This window comes from Quercus robur, chromosome 12 (assembly GCF_932294415.1).
Source record: "Quercus robur chromosome 12, dhQueRobu3.1, whole genome shotgun sequence".
NCBI lineage: Eukaryota > Viridiplantae > Streptophyta > Magnoliopsida > Fagales > Fagaceae > Quercus > Quercus robur.
In genome coordinates this window covers 7539126-7564481 of record NC_065545.1, presented here as the reverse complement: position 1 = coordinate 7564481, position 25356 = coordinate 7539126, and the positions used below count along the sequence as shown (strand labels likewise).

At 32.2% G+C, this 25356-nt stretch overlaps 1 protein-coding gene across 1 annotated transcript; it reads right to left on the bottom strand.

Moving 5' to 3' along the window:
* Window positions 1-1438, bottom strand: LOC126709406 (FCS-Like Zinc finger 5-like). The gene is made up of 2 exons (XM_050409625.1): window positions 822-1438; window positions 1-466 (listed from the first exon to the last, which is right to left on the bottom strand). The coding sequence occupies exons 1-2, from the start codon at window positions 1229-1231 to the stop codon at window positions 301-303; spliced, it is 576 nt and encodes a 191-aa protein (XP_050265582.1). The 5' UTR covers window positions 1232-1438; the 3' UTR covers window positions 1-300.
* Window positions 1439-25356: the final 23918 nt, after the last annotated feature.

Below are 25356 nucleotides of genomic sequence, written 5' to 3'. Positions count from 1 at the left end.
TAACTTGTAAAATATGCAGATTTCTTCCATTAGTACCAAAAGCAAAAACAAGAGGGAAGAAACTAACAGAAATTACAGACCTATTGTTACTTGTATACGTTCTAGATGATCCACATAAAATTACAGCTTCCATTCAAAACTTGACCCCCCACAATATATAGCATTAAAAAAAAAAAAGAAAAAAAAAAGAGAGGATATCTCCACCCTATATAGCACCGCACTCCACATATATTATAACTGTAAGTTCTAGATATTACATGTAAGATGTTGTTTGTAAGCATGGAAAGTGTCCGCTTGGGGCTACAAGGCCACAACAGTTTCACCTTTAGTGGAGACTTGGGGTCCGGTTGTGGTGGACGAAACACCAGTCACATCTTTCTTTGAAGCCAATGAGCACTTTTCCATTCGCTCATCTAGGTTCATCTGTTGCTGCCGACACTCTAGACTGCAAAAAGCACTATCACCCCTGCAAAAAAAACACAATTTTATTAGCATGATCCCATCAGTATATCATGCTAATACATATAGCAAATCAGCAAAGTTTGAGACTTTCAAGCTTCAATATTAGCCTGAACCCCATCAAGCATATGTATAGTATTATTATAAAATTATAATACCTTTGAATTACTAGATTGGCATATGTTTGATAATCAAACTATAACCTTAGTGATATCATTCAAGACAGGATTTTTCTATCTGTCTCCTATATAGGAAATTACCCCAGAAAAATTTTGAGGACACAAACCCAAAAGAAAACAAAAGGAAGGAACTTTATAAAAACAAAGAACTCAGAGGGGAAAAAAAATCCTTAATAATTATACCTGTACATGTAGATGTCACGGCCAGGGAACAAGCGGCGCTTGCAGAGAGAGCAAGCCCTTAAGAAGTGAGCGGTGTCAACAGAATCAACAGAATTGCGCCTGTGGTTTCTAGGTGAGACCATGGTGGTGGGTTGCAAGAACTGCTGGCTTAGTCCATCAAGGCCACCACCACCACCACCACCTCCACGTCTCTGTGACTGTGACTGTGACTGTGAGGCACCACCACCACCACAAGAAGCATTAGTAGGGTGTCTGTGGGTGTTGGTGGGGTTGTTCTGATGAGTAGTAGAATCGGAGATCATCAGCTGCGGTGGTGGAGCACCATCGGAGTTGGTGTTTAGATCAAGAGTGATCTCACTCATGCTCGTTGTTCTTTTCATTGGTGGACGTGGCCTCTTTCCCAGCAACATCTTCTCCTCTCTTCTCTGCTATAAATATATTCCTCTCCTTCTTTTTTCTGCTAATAGCTTAATACACTCTCTCTCTCTGTTGGCCTTTTGTTTCTTTTCTCTGTGAAATCTGTGTGAGCTTAGAAATGAAGGAGTTTTGAGCGAGAGAGAATGAGAAGTGGGGTTTGGGAAGATAAAAGAAGGGCCAGGAACCCCGGAGTGAATCTGGGCCGTTAATTCGCATATCTGTGAACTGATTGAATTCCTCCATATAGTTACAAAACCCACGTCACCCTCTCATTCTTTATTTTATTTTTTTAACCCTTTATTATTATTTATCTTGGTAAATGGGGGACTTTGGATACTCTTCTGAGTCTCCATTCACAGTGGGATCACTTTTGGGTTTTTTTGGGCCCACATACGTCATAGGTTTTATTTTATTTTATTTTTTAATTTTTGCCTTCTGTTTGCTCAGCATGCGGATGAGCATTCACAATAGCAATTTAGCTTACTTTTTGTATTTTTAATTAATCACTTTTCAAAAAATATATATATTTTTTAATTTATTTAATTATTTCTCCCTCTTCACATATATTTAATTTGATTATGATCAAATATCTCCGTACTCAATTTTACTTTCTTATTCTTTTTCCCGCTTGCCTAAGCCAAAAATAAATTATTTTACATAAGATAAACTTGTCTCCTAAATTTGAACCATCGATATGGCAAATCTTATCTTGTATATAAATACATAAGATTCTTTTTTTTTAGGGGGATCATTAGCCAAATTTAAGAGCTTATGCTATTTTAGTTAACCTAATGTGAATGCATAAAAATTGGATGCATTTATCATTTTTGTTATTTATATTAGTTAGTAAAAATCATTGGAGTAACTAATAGTGGACATGATTTAGTTTAGCCAATTAAGTTCGAGTTGTTCTCTCACTCTCTCCTTCCCCATTCCCTATGTCTTTTGTCTATATTATCTCAAAAAAAAAAAAAAAAAAAGTTCGTGTTGTTCCTACTTCCATTTCCATATTTGACTTAGAGGATATTTAGGATTAATGATTACTCTATTACTTAATATAGTAATTGTGTTTATAAAAAAAAACTATATATATATATAGTAATTATGTAAAATGTTTCCATATCAATTTATTTTAGAATAAAATTTGGCTATAAACTAAGTTGTAACCATTAATATTTTGTTTATTGGATGTGAATTTAAAAAAAAAAAAAAAATCCATCACTGAATAACGTTTTTTTTTTTTCCTTATATCATCTATACTTGTAAAATTTCTAAAAAATCAAAGATTAATAGTTATATTATCAATCAAATTTTTGTAGTTTAAAATTATGCATAAAAAGTAAGTTTATGGATTGTATAGTTAATAACATTTAATTGGTACAAAATTTAACATGCGTGTTAAGAACATAAAGTACATGCAATCCAACTGTTGTGATTTTCAAAATATATAGTTATATTAATTTTTTTTAGGAGTTATAACCATTAACTACAACCAAGTTTGTAGCCAAACTTTGCATTTATCTTATTGTTGTATTTTATGATTTAAATGAAATTACTGTTTTCTAATATTTTTCATATATAAATATACCTATTGATTATATATATATATATATATATATATATATGTATATATAGCAATGTTTGAAAATCTCACCATTGAATTACATCTCATATATGTTCTTAACATACATACCAATTTTCATGATAATTGAATGCCATTTACCATTCAATTTATAAACTCATCTTTTATGCATTATTTTAAATTACAAAAACTTGAATTTTTTTTTTTAAATGATGATGTGGTTATTGATTTTTTATCATATTAAAATTTTGCAAACATGAAGAATATACGAAAATAATGTAATCTAATAGTAAATTTGTCAAAATTCACATCACCTTAAAAAATTTAGAGCTGTATAACATACTTTAATGTAAGAAGGCACATTTATGATGTGCGTTGAACAGGTAATCAACAATATTTTTTATGAAAGATAATCGATATGACCCCTAGACATGATGGAGTTTTTGGATAAGAAGTCCTATGCAGGTCCTCTGGTGGAGCACAAAATCAACAAAATGTATGCTGCTGGTTCATTGGAAATTTTTTATTTTGAGTATGTGATTACAACATTATCGTTGACTATCAATCTTGATTTTTTTTTTTTTTTTGGAGAAAAATCTTGAATTTTAATACAAGTTTCATTTTATATTTTAAATTTGAAAAATTAAACCTATAATTTTAAAATTTGTAACAAATCAAACATTTTCCGATAAACCTAATTGATTTAGGTTGTGTTTGGCAACATGTAAATTATTTTCAGGTGAAAATATTTTTGGGAAAGGAAAATATTTTCTAGTGTTTGGTTACATTTTGAAAATGTAAATTTTCTACTAGTTTCTCACATTTTTTCAGCCATTTTCTCAGCTTTCAAACAAATTTTATAATAGAAAATTGCAATATATAAACTTTTTAAAGAAACAAAAATCAAAATAAAACCATTAACTCTCAAACTTGATCAAACCAAAGAGACGGAGGAAGAAAGAGAGGGAGATTGAGGGAAAGAGAGAGGTAGATCGAGAAACTTGGTTGAAATCAGGTCATGGGGGGATTGATCTAGAGACGGTGACGACGATCTTTGGAGGTGTCGACGAGATCAGTCATGGGTGGGTCGATCTTGAGGGTGGTGGCAACGAGATTAAGAGAGGTGGAGGAGACGAGTTACAGGGCGACGACAACGAGATCGAGATGACAAGGCTCCAATTTGTGTTTGGTGTTGACGACGAGCTTCAAGCAACGACAAGAACAAGATGACAAGGCTTCGATATGTGTTTGGTGGTGACGACAAGTTTCAGGTGGCGATTATGAGCCGACGGCGGCAACAAAATTGTCCCAGGTTCAAGCTCTCTCTCTCTCTCTCTCTCTCTCTCTCTCTCTCTCTCTCTCTCTCTCTCTCTCTCTCTCTCTCTCTCTCTCTCTCTCTCTCTCTCTCTCTCTCTCTCCTGGTTTTCAATCCATAAAACTTGGTTTGAAGGTAAATGGAATGTGTAAATGATTTTACAGTTGAAGGGGCAAAATTTTACGGTTAAAGGAAATGATTTTCGATTTGATTGAGTTTTACATGTGCTCCCAAACACACATCAAGGTGTAAAGTATTTTCCGAATTTCATTCTCACCCGAAACAAACACAGCCTTAGGGTGAGTTTGAATTAATTTTTTTATTTTATAATTTTTTTTCTTATTTTCTTATATAGTAGTAATGTTTTAAATAACTTTTCATAGGTATAATTGTATCATTATTAACTTTAAGCAAATAAACTTTTAACAAAAATCTCTTCTAAAAAAATAATAATTTAACAAAAAACTAATTCAAAAGCACCTTTAATCACGTAATTTGCACATGAATTTTATTACATTATGAATAATTTTGAATGTAGATATTAACATATGGCATAATTTTATTTAGTCAGTTAGATTCTAATAAAAAATACTAATAATATTTGACTCTCAAAACAAAAATCTATAGGATTGATTGTTCAAATCGAAAATTCAATGACCAAATTGGAACTCATTTCAAAGTTAGGGAAATATTTGTAAACATCTCAAATTTTTATAACTCACAAGTCACAACCTAACATCACTTCGTATATAATCTTCATCAAATTTATGATATATGATTAGGACTTATCATTTGGTTGTTGACAAACTTATCTTCTCTACGAGACCAAATCCTTGCATACACCAAGTTGTAACAAACTTGATTTTTATTTTTTTGATGAATTGTAACAAATTTGATTGATGTATACTTTTATAGTTGTTTTCATTTTGCTAGCTTGATGTCAAAAAAGCTTTGATTGTCTGCTTCTGAGTTCTAAGTTCTTAAAGTGTGCAACCTTAACAGTTGTCCCCCCCCACCCCCCCTTTTTTAATTTTTTTTTTTTTTTTAAGGACTTATCATTTGGTTAAGAACTTAAGACATTAGGGTAACTTCTTGATATCTTGTTGTTGTACAACTCATAGACTCATGGACAAAACTTAGGTACAAAAGGTGCAGTTATTTAGGTTCTCCTCTTAAAATTCAGCCATGTGGCTACTTAATTAAAAAATACACTTTCATTCTATCAGAAAAAATCCACATGACAGAATCTTAAAAGGGAAACCTAAGGAATAGCACCTAAATACAGTACCTAAATCTTGCCCTAAACTCATAGTTAGTAAAATATGGCTATTATATCACATGAAAAAAAAAAAAGTTTAACATAAAATGAACTTTTTAATCAAAATATGAAATTAATAATTATGATAATTATCAATGGACATTTATTATGATTGTATTTGTATATGAAATTATATGTGTTAACATTTGAAAAAAATAAAATGTACCAAGATTTTAATGGAATTGGAGGGTTTATATATAGAATATAATTTAAATTCATTGACATGTAAAATTTTGAGACTTTAAAAGCTTATGTGACCCAATAGGAAAATTATTGTGTACTCTCGGTATAAATGTGTATTTCATCCTTTCACATGAATGGTGAGTCATACTAATTAAATTTATGGTAGTACCCACCATTCATGTGAGAGGAGGAACTACGCATTTATGGTATTCTAAAAGTACCTAATAATTTTCCGACCCAATATTATGAGGTCAATAAAAAAATCAAACCCTTTTGATTTTATATATACTAACTTGTAACCTCATGCATATGCATGGATACATTTAAAAATATACAATAAGATGTGTGGCGGAAAAAAAGTAGGTTAGATAATTAAGGCTTGTTTTAATCTAGTTACTGTTCACTCACACGATTAATTTGTAGAGATGGGATGCAAGATCAACCTTTAAGTACCCGTTCTGTAACAAGAGATAAAAATCAGAATAAAATACTCTATGCGAAGTGGTAACATTCAACTGGAAATAGCGTAAAAATTGGCTAAGTGTTCGTCTTCAGGTTCAATTTGAGAATGAAGGTACAATTGAATGGTTTTTCTCTCTCTCTTTTGTTTTTCTCCCCCCTATCTAGGTGCTCCTTGGCTTTATATAAATTAGCAAGGATGCATCTGAATCTTACATTTGGAGGGTTGTGATTAGAATTTCTTAATACTTGTCCCATCAAGACCTTGCTAAAAGGTTTTCTTCACTAGATTATGAGATGTGAGGGACACTGCTCATGGTCATTTCCCCATTAATGTGGCCAGCTAAGTGATTGCAATACATTTAATGCAAAGGGGATGGTTGCCTTATCCTTCCTTTTTCTTCTCTTTCTTGTTCAGTACCAAGTTACCTTTGTTCCCCCAGGGATTGCACCGTGCTCCCTTCATTCTTGATTCTCGGCCTTTCCGAGGTTAAGTTGGAGCTCTCGGCATCTTCATCAACTGCAACATCCTGAACTCCTTATTAGTTAAATAAGTCCTCTTTGTAAAGTTCCCCTCCTCAGAAATGCCCTTATTCTCTTTATTAACTGCTTTTGATCCTCGGCCCCCCACAAGATGCATAATATAATTCCTATATATATAATTTAAATATTATTGATAGACATTTTTATATTTTGTTAACTCTTTAAAAAAAATTGTAGGGATATTATTAGGTATAAAATATAAAATTTCCATTTAAAAAAATATATATATTGTGAAGCACTCTTTATTCATTTATTTTAAACTTTTTGGTTTTTGTACTTAATAACTCACTTGAATGAATATTTATGATATGGTTCCACATTTTATTCTAAAATTAAGAAATAAAACTCTTTAAGAATAAATAATGTAGGACAAATGGTGCAAAATTGGAACTCTAATTTGGAATTCTAATTTGAGTTTCTCTCAGCTTCACCTATTATTATTATTATTATTATTATTATTATTATAGATTATAGGTTATTGATATGAAAAGAACATATTTAAAAGTAAACAAACGAATTAAAGGCTTTCCACATTACATTGATATCAAAATTTTCAAAATCTATATTTTATAATTTCATTTTTTGGTAGTATTTGTTTTTGTCATCAATATTTTTATATTTGTATTTGTACTCTTGAATTTTTTTATACCTTGATCTATTAATATGTTTATAATTTGAATGATAAGATTCTAATTAATATCAAATCTTCTTTTAAAAAAATCTTATATATCAAATATATATTAGTAAAAGAAATAACTTAACTTGTATATTATTTTTTTAGCCCCAAATTTCTAATTCACTTCAACAATGCACTTCTTCATAATTTGAATGTCGAATTTTCAATGCGTGTTTTAAAACTTTGAATGGAAAGAAGTATATACGTATTTTAGATCATATATATTTTACCCTGTACATTAGCAACTATCATACAACTCCATCATATCCATACCATTATATTCTTAACTTATGTGGTGTGCATGACAATAACACGTCAAAAGGTTAAAATCCTCCATGTGAATTCATGAATGATGATATTCTGAAGTTCAATGAAATAATTTTATCAAAAAAAAAAAAAAAAAGCAAAAAAGCAAAAATGTTCTTATTAGAAAATCAAACAGTCCCTATGGTAAATGCATTAATAACATGTGAAAATGTAACATTAGTAACAATAATACAAATGTCATGAAGTTCTCAGCTTTAATGCTTTACAGGTTAATCTTGTTTTCTTATATGAAAATGTCATTACAGGTTAATCTTGTTTTTTTATATGAAAATGTGACATTAGTAACCAAAAAAAAAAAAAACCGTGTAATGAGGAACAAATGACAACTTAGTAAATGCCTTAATCACAAAAAATGAGTAATTAATGAGCATTTACATTATTGAAGTCTTTCCTTGTAATAACAATATAAAAAGAATAAAACTTCAAATAGAAAGCACATGTTTTTTATGTTTTTTTTTTTTAAGAAAATTTTAACTTATGGTGTCCACTTCAATAGCTCTTGATTATCAGACCAAGTTACCAATTGTGTTAACTAAAAACTACATGTTATTTTAACCAATCAACTTCTTTTTTTTATCAAAGAGAAGATCTACGATTTTCTTCATAATGCGGTTAATCTATACCATAATCTGAAACAAAGAATCAAAATTAGAAGAATATAATATATATACAATTTTGTGAGATTCTATTGGATTTTGTTCGCATCTTTTACTGGCTACGATGGAGAAAAAAAAAATTCATATCCTAGAGATTTTACTTTTTCATTATATATGGTCGTAGTCCAACCTCGACTAAATTGCCTTTCACCTAAGAGTCTGAATGAATTCTAGCCCTACAAATTAGCTTATAGCATTATTCTTCTATAAAGTCTATCGACTTTGTTTCTATGTTGGCCTAAAAGGGGCAAAAGGGACACCGAAAGTGGATGAAAAAAACTAAAGAATCGCCTTGAAAGTAGGCTAAGTAGCACGATGCAATATAGGTGTGCTCACCCGAATTAAGCTAATTGCATGCCATATATTCTTTTTTTTTCTTTCTTTCCTAATCTTTCAATCTAATAATCTTTTGAGTGATTTATTCTTATTAACCCAGGAATATTTTTTTATATAATATACCGACATCAGAATTGTCCTTTAAACAAATTAACAGGCAAGTCAAATAAGCATCTATCTATAACTTTAGTATTTAATAGTTAGGCAACTTATTTAAATTATGGCCTGGTATTCCCTCAAAAAAAAAAAAAAAATTATGGCCTGGTATGAGGATTTAAATACAATTTTTTGTTTTGGAAACTAGAAAATGGTGGGCCTTACACATGAATCTATTATTTGGCTAATGTTCTTTAAATACCGTTTTCATAAAATTATTCCCTATTTTCATGGTTCAAAACAAGATTTTGAAAACAGCTGCAAAGATGTTTTCAAGATAAAAAAAAAAAAAAATACTTTTAATGGTATAGTTGTAAATAAATTAGAAATAGTGAATCTCACATATTTGCTCAAATTTTTTTATCTTTTTAATTAAGGAGTTTATCTTCTTCTTCTTTTGAGAAACAAAGAAGTTTATCTTTATAACCAAAAAAAAAAAAAAAAATCACATTTCAAATTTGAAAATGATCATTATCCCAAAAAAAATAGGGTACAAGAACTCTATTTCCAAACTTCAATTTTGAAGCTTATCATTATCCAACAAAAAAGGTTATCTACACTTTACTTTTTGTAAAAAACAAAAAATAAATAAAAACCTCAAAAGTAAAAATGGTCTCATAAACATCATTTATTTTTTGTTTTCTTTGAAAATTGTTATTAAAAGTGGGAGCCAAAACACATATAATGTAAAACTTATTATCTCAAAACTAATTTCAAATTCTTTTTTTTTTTTTAAATTGTTTTCATATAGTTTTGAAAATAAAAACAAAAATTTTACTGGCTCTTAATGAATACTAATTTAATTTATATTTGTGGAACTCCTTTTCAAATGTCATGTAATGGGTTGGACAGGAATCTTCGAACCAACGTTAGAAAAAGAGTTTGCCCAATCATGCATACTAAACAATACATTGGTTAGAAATTCATAATGGCCAATGCTTCAATCCTATTTGCTAGAAATCAATTTAAAACGATTTAGCCTCCTTATCCTACATTGCTCAATGGCAAATTTTTTTTATTATTTCAATAAGAGGTCTCTACACTCAACTCATAAGAAAGAGTTACTTTTGGAATCTGATATTTATTTGGGTAAGATATTTACATAGACTTTATTAACCTGTGATAACGATTGCCACGTCTAGTAACAAGTCCGAACTTACTTAGGAGGCCCCTCCAGAGTGACTGAGTAGGACCCATCATTCATATATACGTCCATTTTGGACTTGGGAACCAACACATGGGAACAGCTCAACTAGAAGATGATGTGTCCATATATGCTACGTACAGCTTGCATCTTCTTCAATAATTAGCCCAGAAATCGTTAAGCAAAGTTGGTTTGCTTAAATGCTACGGCCTTACGAATATCTACAAGTGGGCGTTCTCAAAGGGATAAAGTCGTTTCTACTACAATGACCAGAGAGACTTATCAGCAAAAATATATATAGATGGAACAGTGACCAATGAGCGCTGGCGGTGAAGACTAAGGCACCCACACTGTCATAACCAAAAATGAAAAATATCCCTCAATTTGGTAATAGTTGGGCACCCACCCCATTGGACCAAATACTAATACATTAGTACTCCTATCTTTTTCCCCAGATATATATTCGTTATTACTTATTAAAATTATTGAGAATGACCTATACATATAAATGCTCATGAAAACTTTGTTTGTGAAAGGTTTCTGCCGTGAGTTTTGAGGTTCTGTGATAAGAGTTAATTATCAAACAACTTGTATATATATGTGTGAGTGGATGTCCCACATGTAATAATTAAGGGAAAAAAATGACTTGAGAAATTAGAGTAGTGTCTCTATTAAAACATTAAAAATTAGTCCTAGTTATATACGTGATTGGTTCTAGCTAGGCGTAGGCCAAAGTCCCCCAATTATAATAAGGTCCCGTATTGTAAAATAATAATTGGTTTCACATTTAAAAAAAAAAAATGTTGTGTACATTTTCTCTAATATTTAAACAGGCCCCCCAAAATAGAACTAATAAAAATCAAACTAAATTGAAACCATAAACTATTTCTCCAAAAATATAATATAAAATTTATATGAAAATTTGAGGCCTATCTCTTGATAAATTTGTTCCTAGTAATATAAAAAATATAACACAAAATTTAGATGAAAATCTCATAAATGAATAGAAGAATTCATAAAAAATTGAAGATAAATATAGCAATAAAAATTATCATAATGATGTTTAAACATGTGATATAACAAAGTAACAAATCTTGATTGTATAAAAAATCTAGAATATTTTTCAAATGTATGTATTGTTTACAAAATTTTATTGACAATACTTGTTATAGCTATTTATGAAGAAATAAGTTTTTCGGAATTAAAAGTGATAAAATCTTACTTAATATCAATTATGTCACAACAAGATTAAATGGATTAATTAGCTATTATTAGTTAAAAAAATGATTTTTAGCAAAACATAAATACGAGAACTTAATTAGTAATTATGCATCTAAAAATTTAATAAGAATTTTTTTAAAAAATATAATAAAAAGTTATATATAAATATTATTTAATTGATATTTAAATATAAAAATTCTTTCTTAAATTTACCGCCTTAGCCTCGAACTGTATTGAACCAATCCTAAATTATATATATATATATATATATATATATATATTAGACTCAATCCCATAGGTTTAATATTTTGGGTTAATTTGTGTTATATTAAAGTTTCAATTGTAGTGCCTCAAAGTATTATCCCTGACAATGGGTAATTGGGTATCAAAGCCAATGGTGATGTGCAATAAGGTCACCAAGGTCCTTTTGTAATTAGAGTAATGATGGTGCATGTAATTAGAGCCCACATAAACATGCCACAAAGCAAGCTCACAAAGTCCCTTACAATTGATTTTGGAATAAGGCCTAACAAAGTAGCACTATGAATGGTGCTATATTAGATATAAATATACAAGATTTCTATGAATGACAAGATAAGTATGTGGGGTTGACATGTAGTTCCTATGAATAATGGTATATAATATATTAGATGGATGACGCATGGTGAAGTAAAAAGCCAATAGACAAGGGGGCTAGAGGGTCTTGTTCATTTGCCAAAGAGACAGAGCTCTCAAAGTCCAATGAGAGGTAATAATTCACATAAGAGAAGGAATTGTTGGATATACACGAGTGAATTGAAGTCCAACAATGAACAAAGATATGGAAATTAAGAAATTAAATATACACAATTGGGTTGAAAGATTTCTATTTTTCAGATTTTAGGAAAGTCTTCAATCGTTTGGCTTTGAAAATCCAAAAGGAAAAGTAAGTTTAATAAAAACAACAAAAATCTTTGAATTTATTATTCGTATTAATGGGGTGTTTCCCACTAACATGATTATGTCCAAAACTTCCTTTTCTAAGGACATTATTGAGTTTGTCGCTTAAGGATGATTTGTGGGGCAAATGGTAGGTGCAGTTAACAAGTGCATCATTGGAAACTGCTTAAAAAAAAGTTAAAACGCATCAGTCATCAGTGTGTGATTCACTAATCACCATCATTAAACGTCAAAGTCTTGCCTATCCCCACTTTTTCCAGCTTGTTTATAGTTTATACTAAAATACACCCCAACTGAATCTCCAATGTATTTTGTTCTTTTTGTAGAAATTAAGATTAAAATTTTCGAGTTTAAGTTGATTAATTATCAACCAATCCATTTAATCTTTTTTTTTTTCCAGAATTAGTAAGTGCTGATGATTTTAGCAATACCAACTAATTTATGCTAAAATTACATCAGCATCAATTAGTGCTAGCCAGGAAGATCCATTGTTTACTCCGCCCCACTTAAAATCATGTGTATTATAATCAAACTTTTTAACAATTGGGTTGTAAATATCTTTGAACATTCTTAATTAAGATTAAGAAAATGCATTTACTAGTGAAGTTAAAAGAAAGGTGTCTGATATCGCACTTGCTAATGGGAATTTAAAATATATTGTAGCTTGGCATAGGAATTTAATTAAAAAAAACGTAAATGACAATTTACCCCCTATGTTTGGGCCTTTTCATAATTTTGTTTACATAGTTTCAATTTTTACTTTTCAATTTTTATTAAAAATGAAACGGTTGAATTTTGTACATGGTACGCATTTTTTTAGTACATGTGTGATATGTGAACCATTCTATAGAAAAGTTATATTATGTACCCGTTATATGAACCAGTGAGACTCACATGTTTGTGAGAAGTGCACTCCATAAAACGGATGTACAAGATACCGTATCCATTCAATGGCACTAACCTGATGAAAATAATATCCCATTCTCAAAAAGCTTTTCAAACATCCCTCCCTCTTGCCTTACCTAATGCCTAGTATAGGATTGTCTGCCATTTCAAAAAAGTTTAAAAAAAATGAATCTGCTAATTAAAGAAAAAAATTCTCACTCTATAGAATTCTCACAAATTCAAAAATATCATTTTCTTCAATTTTTGCTTGAGAAAGAGTGAGAAAAAAATAACCAAAGTAAATTAAAAATAGTAAAAATTATTTATAAATAAATAAAATATAACTCTAATATTATATTAGCGAAGCTAATACATAGCTTTGATATAATGATAAAACGTATGAGAGAATATGAAAAAATAAAATAAAGTAGGCAAATTAAGAGGGAAAGAAATAGAACATTGGAAATTAACATGCTACATCCCTATAGACCTAAATCTATCTCAAAAGGTTCTTGATTGCTACATCTTTGCTACTAAGTTTTGTATTTTATAATGAATCCATTGAAGGATATTTTTAATAGGCTAAATCTTAGACCAACCATAGACTAATTCATGGTTAAGAATTAATGCTATGAATTCTATAGTTCACTTGGAATTGTAAAACTACTCATGAATATAATATAACAATCAAAGAACTGGCTAGATATCAAGTATATATGGTGTGTTACGCAAAGAAAGTGTTTTTTTTTTTTTTTTTTTTTTTAAGGATGAATTAGTTTTAATACAAGTAGGGTTATGGACCAGACTTGGCTACATTAGAAGCGCAAATGACAATCTGCAAGTTAAGATGCTTGTAATGATTTTTTTTTTTTTTTTTTTGAGAGTAAAACTCAATTCTCATTAAACTGAACCTGAAATTGAAGTACAACAGAGGGTAGAAGGAACAAAAATATAACAACTTAACATTTCGCCCTATCTATGATGAGAAGCCTCAGCAGCTTTTGCTATCTGTGCTAATTCATGCGCAGCCCTGTTGTATTCCCTTTTCAGATGCTTCAAATTCCAGCTTCCAAAAGCCTTAGAAAGCCTGTGATTCCTTGAATAATTGAACCCAGCTCTCCCATGTTTGAGTTTGTATTGACAGCTTGGACTTCTGAAATAGAGTCCGACTCAATGATAACTTGATTGAGTCCTCTTTCACGGGCTAGGAGGATACCTTCTTCGACTGCAATAGCTTCAGTAGTTTCTGCTTTATCACCTTGCTCCTTGCCTACTACTACCATGCCCTTGCAGTCACGGATTACCACACCTACACTGGACAGACTTCTATTCCCATCAGTTGCTCCATCAACATTTATCTTATAAAAACCCGGAGGTGGTGCTATCCACCCAAATTCAGGAGGCTGCTATCTTATCTGGTGTACAACCATAGCTTTTTTTTAATCCTCTTGGGTTCACTGTGCATACCCCTGGATTTGGGTTGGAGAAAGGCAAAAGGATTCATGGATCACTTTGTTTCTTCTATACCATATGGACTAAGCAGTGGCACAGAAGGTTTCAAGGTCATGAAGGGTTCCTGTATTCAGAATCTGCAATGCAACATCCACAAAGGTCTTATTCTCTGCCAGCAAGCTTATCGGGAAATCATGCCAATTCCACCAAACATCCCAAATTCTATTATAGTATAGCAAGGCATGACTAGTGCTTTCTACAACTTTCTCACATAATGGGCATTTCACTTTAGTGTTTATCCCTCTCTTCTGCAGATTCAATCTCGTTGGCAGTCCCTCCATGCATGCTCTCTAAGCGAAAATTCTGATCTTTGAGGAGAACTTAAGCTGCCACATTTTCTTCCATAGCAGGGTTCTATAATCCTCATTCGAGCATTCACCCAATTCAAATTTTTCCACCAATGGCAAGGCTACATAGTATGCACTCTTGACAGAAAACATGCCACATTTGTTTCCTACCCAAATTATTTTGTCTTTAGGCAGATTATAGCTAAGCGGAATGTTAAGTATGGTTTCAGCCTCAAAGGGTAGGAAATTCCTTCTGATTTTGTCCATTTTCCAGTGCCTCGTTTCTTCATCTATTAGGGATGAGACCATTGGGAAATCTCCAATATCTTGCTGGGGGGAGCAAATTTTATATGTAGTTGAGGTTGGCAGCCATTTGTCCTCCCATATACATATCAACCTTCCATTCCCCACTCTCCATCTAGTGCCCTTCCTAATTATCTCTAGGCTATTGTGGATACTCCGCCAAGCATAAGAAGGGCTGCCCCCTAGCTTTGACCCCAAAATGTCACTGTAGGGAAAATACCTTGCCTTGTATATTCATGCAACCAAGGATGTTGGATTAGCCAAGATGCGCCATGCTTGCTTTGCTAACATTGCTAAGTTGAAAGCTTGGAGATTGCGGAAGCCCATACCTCCATGTGCCTTCGACATGCTTGTAATGATTGAAGCTTGAATGTCGAGCATAAAGCATAATATACTTGTGGAGGGCTCAGGGCTGGAGGATACTAATCAAAGACATCTGAAAAAACTTTCTATGAAAATGATAAACATGTGATCAGAAAGAAAGCGAATAGTTATTGATCAAGCAGGTATATATGGCAACACCACCTAAAAATCATAAAAGATGCATGCCCAAAAATAAGTCTAATAGAGGAGGTTACCGATTAATGTTGTATGTGATACTTAGCCAATTAAGATAATTGAGATCGCATGCTCTGAAAGAAACCAATAATAAAGGCTACTAATCAAAAGAGTATCTGAGTAACGTGACTTAAAAGAGCATAAGACGCATGATATTTTTGTGCATAAGCAGGAGTTACAACCTAATATCGGCTTAAATAAAACAATCAATTCATGCCTCTAAGCCTACTTCTTCCTTTGTTCTTTCATTGATTTTCCCTAATTCCTAACAGTTATAAATGCGAAGAACTCAACTTTCACGACTAAGCATAGTTTAAATCTATCTATGCCAAAAAAAAAAAAAAAAAAAAAAATCCACTTAGTATATAAAAAAAAATCCTTTAATCAATTACAGTTGGGTGGTTCACTTACAACAGGGCCAACAAGTCTCTAAAATGGTTCTATTATTTTTATCAAACATAAATTTTATTCTCATGCAAAATTTAGAATTTAAAATTTAAATATACGAGCAATTAGCCAATTACAACTGCATATACTAAATTGCGAATGATTTAGCCCAAAAAAGAAAAGAAAAGAGGAACTTAGCAATCGATTCATCTCAAGGCAAAACGGGAAACCTTTCGATTCCACTCATAAATCAAATCCACAAGGAAAATAGCAAATTATTTGAATTTCTATTATTTAAAAAAAAATATATATTTGATTCAGTTTGAAGAATAATAAAATTTCAAACGGAAACCCTTCCAGTCCCATGTCATCGATGCCTTTCGCCACCGTTATTTTGTGGCTTTTAAATAAATTTTTTTTTAAAAAAAATCCTTTTTTGAGAAAACATTATTTAGTAACTCACATAGCTTTTTTTTTTTTGACAAACTTGTAGCTTATTTAGAGTGTGTTTGGGAAGTGATTGATAGTTGAAGTTTATTAGAGTTTTTAGCTTATTTTTGCTACTATTTATGAGTTTCATTGTACTTTTTGATAATATTCATATGTTCCACTATATTATTCAGCTAGCTTTTAGCTTTTCTCTATAGTACTTTTAGTAAAAAGTTTTCAATTTCAGCTAAATTAGATGTTACCAATAGATACTAAAGTTTTCTAATCAAATACGGTAAGCTAATTGGACCTCAAGCCAGAGGATTTGCTCTTCACACAAGGAATAAATCAACGAATAATTAAAGAAGACGTGGCCTAGTAAAATTAGGAAGTCTATAAAAATCGGGTGATTTAAGAAGCTAACATATTCATAAAGGGGTGGCCCGTATTAATAAAAAGATTATGGAAAGTCAGTTAATATGGGCTGGTTATGTTCAAATGAGAGCAACTAATGCATGGGTATGAAAGAGGAAAGAGTAAGCTAATCCAAACTGAGAGAACAAAAAATGGTAGAGGAATCAAACTCCAAAGTCAACCCCAAAATTTTGAAACTAAGGTTTTGTTGTTGTCGTATGAAAAATCAATGAATGTCTTCATCTGATTATAAAAGTGCACTAAAAACAATTAAAAACAATTATAAAGAGCCAATTCTTATGGAACCACTTCTCAAAAAAAAAATCTAAAGAACCACATTATAAGTTCAAATACTATTTTTTTTTTCCTAAATGGAAGTCTTTTCATTTGGTTAAGACCTTCTCCCTTGTTCTCGTGTGTGTGTGTTAAAATACTTAGTATTCTAAAAAAAAAAAGTGAGTTAATCCCACTTTGGAAAATGAGTGTGAGTTAAAGAAGTTAAAATCTATACTATATATCTAAGAGTTAGACCCTTTTGGATATACATCACTGTCAGTTTCTTTAAGACCTCATTCCCTCTCCCAGTGTGCATGTGTTAAAATACTTAGTATTCTAAAAAAAAAAAGTCTTTATTTATTTTATCAAAGTGTTTGTTAAAAAAAACTTCATTTACTAATACTTATCAATTTAAAGAAGTTACTACCTAATAATAAATCAAAAGAGGTCTGTAATTTTACAAAACCTAAAAAGAAATAAATCTTGACTCTTGTTTTGTTATTTTGGTTGGTTTAAAAAAAAATGGTATCTCTCTACATTCTCACACATCCTTAAAAGATAAAAATGTTTCTGATCAAATGAGTTTGGGCTAAGCCTTTCGCCACCATTATTTTGTGGCTTTTTAAAAATTTAAAAACAAAATTTTTTTTTTGAGAAAACATTACTTTGTAACTTTCATAATTACATTGGCAAGCAAAATGTTATATAAAAGCAAGAGTCTAGTTAGTAAAAATGCATACTGTACGTGTACAGTACATGTACGTCCGAAACTTTTTAAAAAAACTTCCGTCTCCCGTTTTGATTCCAACAATATGGAACTAAACACGTATTTTCAAATTTGAAAGTGTAACAGCCGTTGGTTATGGAAGAAATAAAATACGCTTCTTAAATACGTTGGTTTCCAAAAAAACAAAAAACATTTGGTTAAGTGAATAAAGTTAAGAAAATATTCACGGAAAGAAAAATCCCTGATTATCTCAACCAGACCCATATTGCCCTTATTTCGAAAGTTCAAGGGCCTGAGTCTCTTAGAAACTACCACCTGATCAGTTTTATGTAATACAATTTATAAGGTGATGACAAAAATTATAGTAGCCAAACTTAGGCCTCATCTAGAAAACTTATATCCCCTCTTCAAATAGCTTTTATGCCAGGGCGAAAAGGAATTGATAACGCCATAATCGTGCAGGAACTTATCCATTCTATTAGTAGAAAGAAGGGCAAGGTGGGCTACATGGCAATTAAAATTGACTTGGAGAAAGCATACTATAAATTGGAGTGGAGTTTCATCAGGGATATGCTTTTGAGGACAAACCTCCCAAGGACCTTATAGATCTTATCATGAGTTGTTTCATCAGTATCCACCTCGATTTTGTTTAATGGTGTGCCCTTAGAGCCAATTTTCCCATCAAGGGAAATTAGACAAGGAGATCCCTTATCCCCCCACCTTTTTATTCTCTGCATCGATTTCCTTGGCCAACTCATAGAAGAAAAATGCAGGTTTAAGCTATGGAATATAGTTAAAGCTTCTTAAAGTAAACTTGTCTTCTCCCACTTGATGTTTGCTGATGATCTTGTTCTTTTTTCAAGGGCGGATCACTTTAATTTGCTCCACCATTAGGGATGTTCTTGATGAGTTTTGCGAAATCTTGGGCCAAACCATAAGTGATGCAAAATCAAGAGTTTATTTTTCCCTGAACGTGGATAAGGACACAAGGGAGTCCTTGTGTAATATTCTTGGGTTTACTTCCACTTCAAGATTAGGACGATATCTTGGCATCCCCATCAAACAACCTGACACCTCTTCACCAGACTTTAACTTTATTTTGGACAGAGTAAAGCAAAAAACTTGCAGGATGGAAAGTTAATCTACTGTCTCTAGCAGGAAAGGCAATCCTTATTCTGGCCTCGTCATCAACCATTCCGTCATATGTTATGCAATGCTACTATCTCCCTAGAAGAATTCTTGAAGGCATGGATTGGGTTAATTGAAATTTCCTTTGGGGCACTATAGAGTTAATGAAGAAGATTCATTGGGTTGGTTGGCATAAGGTAGTCAAACCCAAAAAGGAAAGAGGTCTGGGATTACAAGCTGCAAGAGGCAAAAACATTGCCCTTCTCTCGAAACTGAACTGCAGATTTCATGTAGAAAAGGAATCCCTTTAGGTGCGTGTTTTAAGGGTGAAGTACTGTTCTAACCATAGGATGTGCTCGAGTAATGCAAACAGGCTCCCTTACTGTCAAACGTGGTCTGCGATGAAGAAAGGCATGGAAACTTTTAACAGAGGCATTAAATGGGTAGTGGGAAGAAACATCAACCTTAACTTTAGTCTAACCCCTGGATAAATCGTGGAGTGATGCAGTATATAATCCACGGCCCTCTCTCTCGAGAAGCATCTCAGTCGAAGGTCCTGGATGTCCTACAAGATAATGGTTAAGATTGGAATGGGCTAGGTTTTGACCTTCCCTAAAACATTAAACTCATGATCCAAGCTACCCCGATTGCTTTGGATTCGAGAGGTGAGAACTGGTTAGCTTGGTCAAAATCTCCTCAAGGAAACTTTGATCTTAAGAGTGCCTACAAGATGGCCATGAGGGAAGATTCAGAGACAGCTGTATCGGCCAACTAGATTTGGAGATCAGATGTTTTGCCAAGAATCCAAACCTTCACTTGGATGCGCGCACATAATAGCATTGGAGTTTGGGAATGCCTTGGGAGAAGGGGAGTTCTGGAAGATATAAACTACCCTTCCTGCAATTGGGAGATTAAATCAATTCTACATACCTTCCATGATTGTGAAAAAATTAAACCTGTTTGGATCCAGCTAGGGATTGAATGGGACATATCCTTATTTTTGGATAGAGATCTCCAAGACTGGTTAGAATCTAATGGGAAAGCAGCTGAATGTCTGCTCCCTCAAAATCGTCCTTGGAAACTTGTCTTCCTTTTTACTATTTGGCTTATATGGAAAAACAAGAACCATGTGGCCTTCAAAGGGAAAAGCCAAAACCCAGGCCTGGTAACAAAAATTAGGAATCAAGCTATGGAGTATCATCTTTGTGCATCCTCGCCTAGAAGTGCAAACCTATTAGTCATAAGGCAAATCAAATAGGAAAAACCCAAGCGGGGTGGGTTAAGCTGGACACTAATGGGTCCTCTATTGACAACTTGGGGTTAGCTGGTTGTGGAGGTATTTTTAGAGATGAGCATGGTTATTGGATTAAAGGGTTTGCTAGAAAAATCGGGATCACCAATAGCTTTATTGCTGAGCTCTGGGGCCTTAGAGATGAACTTCTCTTTTGCAGCAACTGTAACTTTGATTATGTTAAGATTGAAATGGATGCTAAAGCTATTATAGATGTCTTAGCCAATCCTAATTATGTAAATAATATTGTGTCTACTATCTTGGATGATTGTAGGTAGCTGATCTCAAATCTTCCCCAGGTCCGATTTAGTCATTGCTACCGTGAAGCAAATCGTTGTGTTCACAAGCTTGCTAGGATGGGTTCGAGCCATAATTTAGATTTTGTTATTTTTGACAATCTGTCTGTGGACTTGCTTTCTATTTTTTAGGATAACCTCAATAGGATGTACCTAAACAAGCTTTGCCTTGAGATTTTTGTTTTGGGTTAGTTTTAATCTATTATCCTTTGCACCAAAAAAGAATTATGAATCCTTATTGTGTCAAACTTAAACACCAAAAATTGAAATGAGAACCCAATATGTTCCACCTCAAATAGAATTTCGGCCTATTCCAGTGTGTTTTGAATCATTTCGATTAATTTCGGCTGGTAAGAAGCATGGTTTTTTTTTTTTTTTTTTTTTTTTTTTTTTTTTTTTTTTTTTCCAGTGATGGAAAAGAGAGAGTGAGTTGAGGGAGAGAAAATGAAAGAAATTTTATAAAATGAAGACTATAGACTCATCTATCTCTACCAAGGAAGTCGATTTTGTACTGTACCAACCGGAATTTGCCATACCAGCGCTTAGGCAGGAACAGAAATATGGTTGTTTCATTCCGCTCCAAATACCAAGTCATACCAAGACATACCGGCCATTTCGGGAAAAATACCAGATATCGGCTGGAAAATGAAAATCAGCCGATAAAGTGTAAACCAACGAAAAAAAAAAAAAAAGATACCCAAATCCCTACTATCGCTTCCACTTTTTTGGTAGCAATGCCACTTTGCCTATCATTGTCCATCTCCTTTTTGTCTTTGGTTCTTCTTTCGTCCAGAGTTGCTCCACTTCTGTTTCACTTCTTACTGACTAATGTTTCTTTGAACTTTTTTTGTTTTTTGCTTTTACTTTTCATCAAAGAAGAGACTTGTTAAGTGTGGAGGCCGTGCCCTGACACTACCCACGTGAACTTGGAGAAAATACAAGGTGTTTCGGATGCATGCATCCTCCCACTCACATGAGGATGGGTCTCACACTTATGGAGTCCACCCTCATGTGAGTATGAGGATGCATACATCTGAAACACCTAATACCACCTCGTGAACTTGGACATTTTAAATTTCAAATAGATTTTTATATTTTTTTTTAATATTAAAAGGACACAAGTTTCGAAGGCATTTGACAGTTGAGTTAAAAAAAAAAGGCATTTGACAGTTCAAACTTGGATTACTTTTGTTAAGGATACAAGTGATCTGCCATCTACAGCTATAAACTTATTATTACTACTATTATTAATATAATTATCACCATCTAATCTATTAAGTATTATCTATGTATTTTCTTTTATTTATTATTAATGAGTTGACACTTTAATCAGAAGGTTCACAATAAATATTTGCAACAAATTCTATAGATTTTGAATAATGAATGAATATAAATATATAAATATAAATATAAATATATATATATATATATATGAATTAGAAGTAAAGTCAAAACGGTACACTGGTATTAATCGATACCGAAATACTTTGTTTTTTTAACCAAACCGAAATGGCTTTCAGTACGGTATTGACTCCCTTGGTCTTTACTCTCTAAAAATGCTATTGCGTAAGCTAGTAAACTGAATGAATGAAAAATAAGAGATCTTGTGGTGCGAACTGGGAAGAAAGGAAATAAAGAATTGAAGAAGAAAAATAAGAAAGAAAAAGGGAAGAAGAAGTATATTATATTATTATTGGGTGAAGATATTTTTGAGATCTTGTAGTGCATATTAAACTTGGGAAAGTGAAGCATTGGGTAAATAATTATATTTTTAAAAAAGTTGATGAGATGATCAGATAACGGTTGGCAGGTGAGTAAAGAGAAAAAGAAAAGAAAAGAAAAAGACAAAAATAAAATTTGTATTGAGTTAAGAATTTATATAATACGTGCAACTTTTTTTTACAATAATTTCATAATATGTAGGTGTTAAATTATTAATATTGGGTAACAAAGTGATATCAGTGGACGGTTCAAATGAGAGCCAATAACATTTTGTTATCTGAGATTTGTTGTAAAAATATTGTAAATATAGCATATATTACTCTAAATATATGGTATATATTTCCGTATTTTTTATGTAATTTTTAAAAATAAACGTATTATACTCGTACTATAAACATACTGTTTTTTCACCGTTTTCGTATTTTTATGTCGAATTTTTTAAACATATTTTTTTAAAAATTTCGAATAATACTCGTCTGTAGATTTACTGTATCAAACACGTACCGTATTTTACTAATTATCAATAAATACTAAAGTTTTTTAATCAAATATGGTAAGCGAATTGGACCTCAGAGGGTTGCTCTTTACATGAGGAATAAATCAACAAATTATTGAAGAAGATGTGGCCTAAAAGAATTAGGAAGTCTATAAAAAAGTTAATATGGTTTGGTTACGTTCAAAGGAGGGAAATTAATGCACATGAATTAAAGACAAAATCTAAGTTAAGGGAACAAAAAAAAAGGTAAAGGATCTAAAGTCGGCTATAAAATTTTGAAACTAAACCTTTGTTGTTGTTTTTTTTTTTGAGAATCAACCTTTGTTGTTGAATACAAAATCAATTAAGTTCATGTTTTAGTCCAATGATACTGTGGTAAAAAAGTTAAATAAGATGAAAAAGAGCTATGAAACCACATTGCAGGTTCAAATACTATGGTTTGTAAAAAAATATGGAAGTCTTTTCATTTGGTTAAAGGGGAAGTATTTATTTATTTATTTGTACTTCCAATTTGCTTTTTTTTTTTTTTTAATAAAGATGTAGACCTTCTGATTTAAAAAGAGAGATCTGAAAGTCTTATACAAATCAAATGGATCCCTTATTTTGGCTCGAGTATTGGATTCATTACAAGATGCAGCATGATGCTTATCCCATGAATACATGGATGGATCTGTGAAATCAAACATTTCACCCATAATTGAAAATCTTGGACTCGAAATAGGATTATTTGCTGATTTCAAGACCCATGTCCTTTCCGCATACTTGATAAACCCAGCAAGAAACATTGGAATAGTTAAAAATGACAGCCAAGAGCCAACTGACCTTCCAAGACAAGAGAATGATGTAGAGTGCCACTCCTGATTGAACAACTAGTCCAAGCAAATGTCTTAACCACAATTCATTGTCTTGTACTGCGTAAGCTGTAATTGTGTCCTGGCCGCCAAGGTGCAACAACAGAAACGGTGCCCAGAATGCCATGAGCTCATTCTGTGATTGGGAATCATTGCAATCACAAGAATTCCTTGGTTATTGGAGATGACCCCTAGTGCAATAGTTGCCACTGAATCAGCACCTAGGTACGAAAGCCAGAGAAAGACCCTTAACCAAGTTTTAACACTGTATCTTCAGCGACTGCCGAAGTGAAGAAGACATAGTTGCAAGGTGAGACTGACAAGAACCAACACTCGTAGCTCCCAATTATTCCATAATTTCCGCACATGCTCTGGAAACACTTGAACAAGCCTTCGCGTCTCCAGGAAAGCCCAACTGTTAAAAACTGCTAAACTAAAGTTTGATATAACCATTCTTGATCATCCACTCCAAACTCCAATGGTTATTGACATTTTTAAGAGTCCAATAAGCCCATCCAAATGTTGCATGCCCATAAATATGTAGTTGGGCCTCGGCAAATTTTTGGTATTCTTCTTTTGTTGTTCCATTAACATCCCACTCAGCTGCCCATTCGTCTGCAAACAACGACTAGTTCATATTTATCCATTGACAAGTAGTTTATATTTTTTTTTTTTTTTTTTTTTTTTTTAATGGCGTTAAATATTTTAGAATTCCTTGGTTTTGATTTGGGGTTGTAGAAAATAGAAAAGATGGCATTTTATTAATGGAATGGTTATTATTTAGACATACCAATAAAAATACGGGGTCCATTTGATGTTGTGATATAATTCAACTGCGAGGTCCTGTTGCGGTGAACGAAATCAATGTTCTTTTGAACAGTCATGCTGTCAAATTCGCTGGAGAAGAGTTTGTAATAATGGACATCTATGACTGATCTCATGAAGCCACTAGCAAGAGACAAGAACTCCCTCGGGTCGGCCGGTCCTAACCGGTAAGACAACACCACATAAGCATTGGAGTGCTTGCGCACGGCTTCATAACCAGCCTTGTAGTACTTGTCTAGGCTCTCTAGTGATACTCCTGGTGCTACAGGTTCATTGATGAGTTCAACTGCATAAAGGCTTGGGTTCTTTGCATCCCTATATGTGTCATAAATATCGAATCCATTATAGACTTCTAGTGCCACAAACTTAGCTATATATTTTGTTATATGTTAGAATACATGGGTCATTGGTGACATATAATATGGTATAAATGGTTTCATATATTATGTACCTTGCAGTTAGCAATTCTGTTACAGATAGGGCGGCTTGATGTATTTGGGGGCCTAAGGCGAAAATTGATTATTTTGTTTTAAATGCAAAATTACTACTGATTAACATAAACTACGTAGATTTTTTTTAAAAAAAAATTTTATAAACAGAAAAAACTTGACAAAATTTTTCATACTTATTGATATGGTAGATTGATAATAGTAAGTAAAAGAGTGATGTTAGTGGTAAACTTAAACGAGAACTAGTAAAAGTTTGATAACTAAACTCTTATTATTATTTTTATTTTTTTTTAGAAGTACAACATTCACAATATTTTTTTACAATAAATTCTAGGTTTTAAGTTTTTTTTTTTTTTTCTTCTCTTTGAAAATATCACTATAATTATTTTTTTGCTATCAATAACAGGTTGTAACAACCTGCTACTTA

Excerpts from the sequence above, each read along its gene's own strand:
- LOC126709406 (XM_050409625.1), bottom strand. The coding sequence starts at position 1,231 with ATGTTGCTGGGAAAGAGGCCACGTCCACCAATGAAAAGAACAACGAGC. Across the intron at positions 467-821 it reads CGTGACATCTACATGTACAG|GGGTGATAGTGCTTTTTGCA; the intron begins GTATAATTATTA and ends TTTTTTTTGCAG.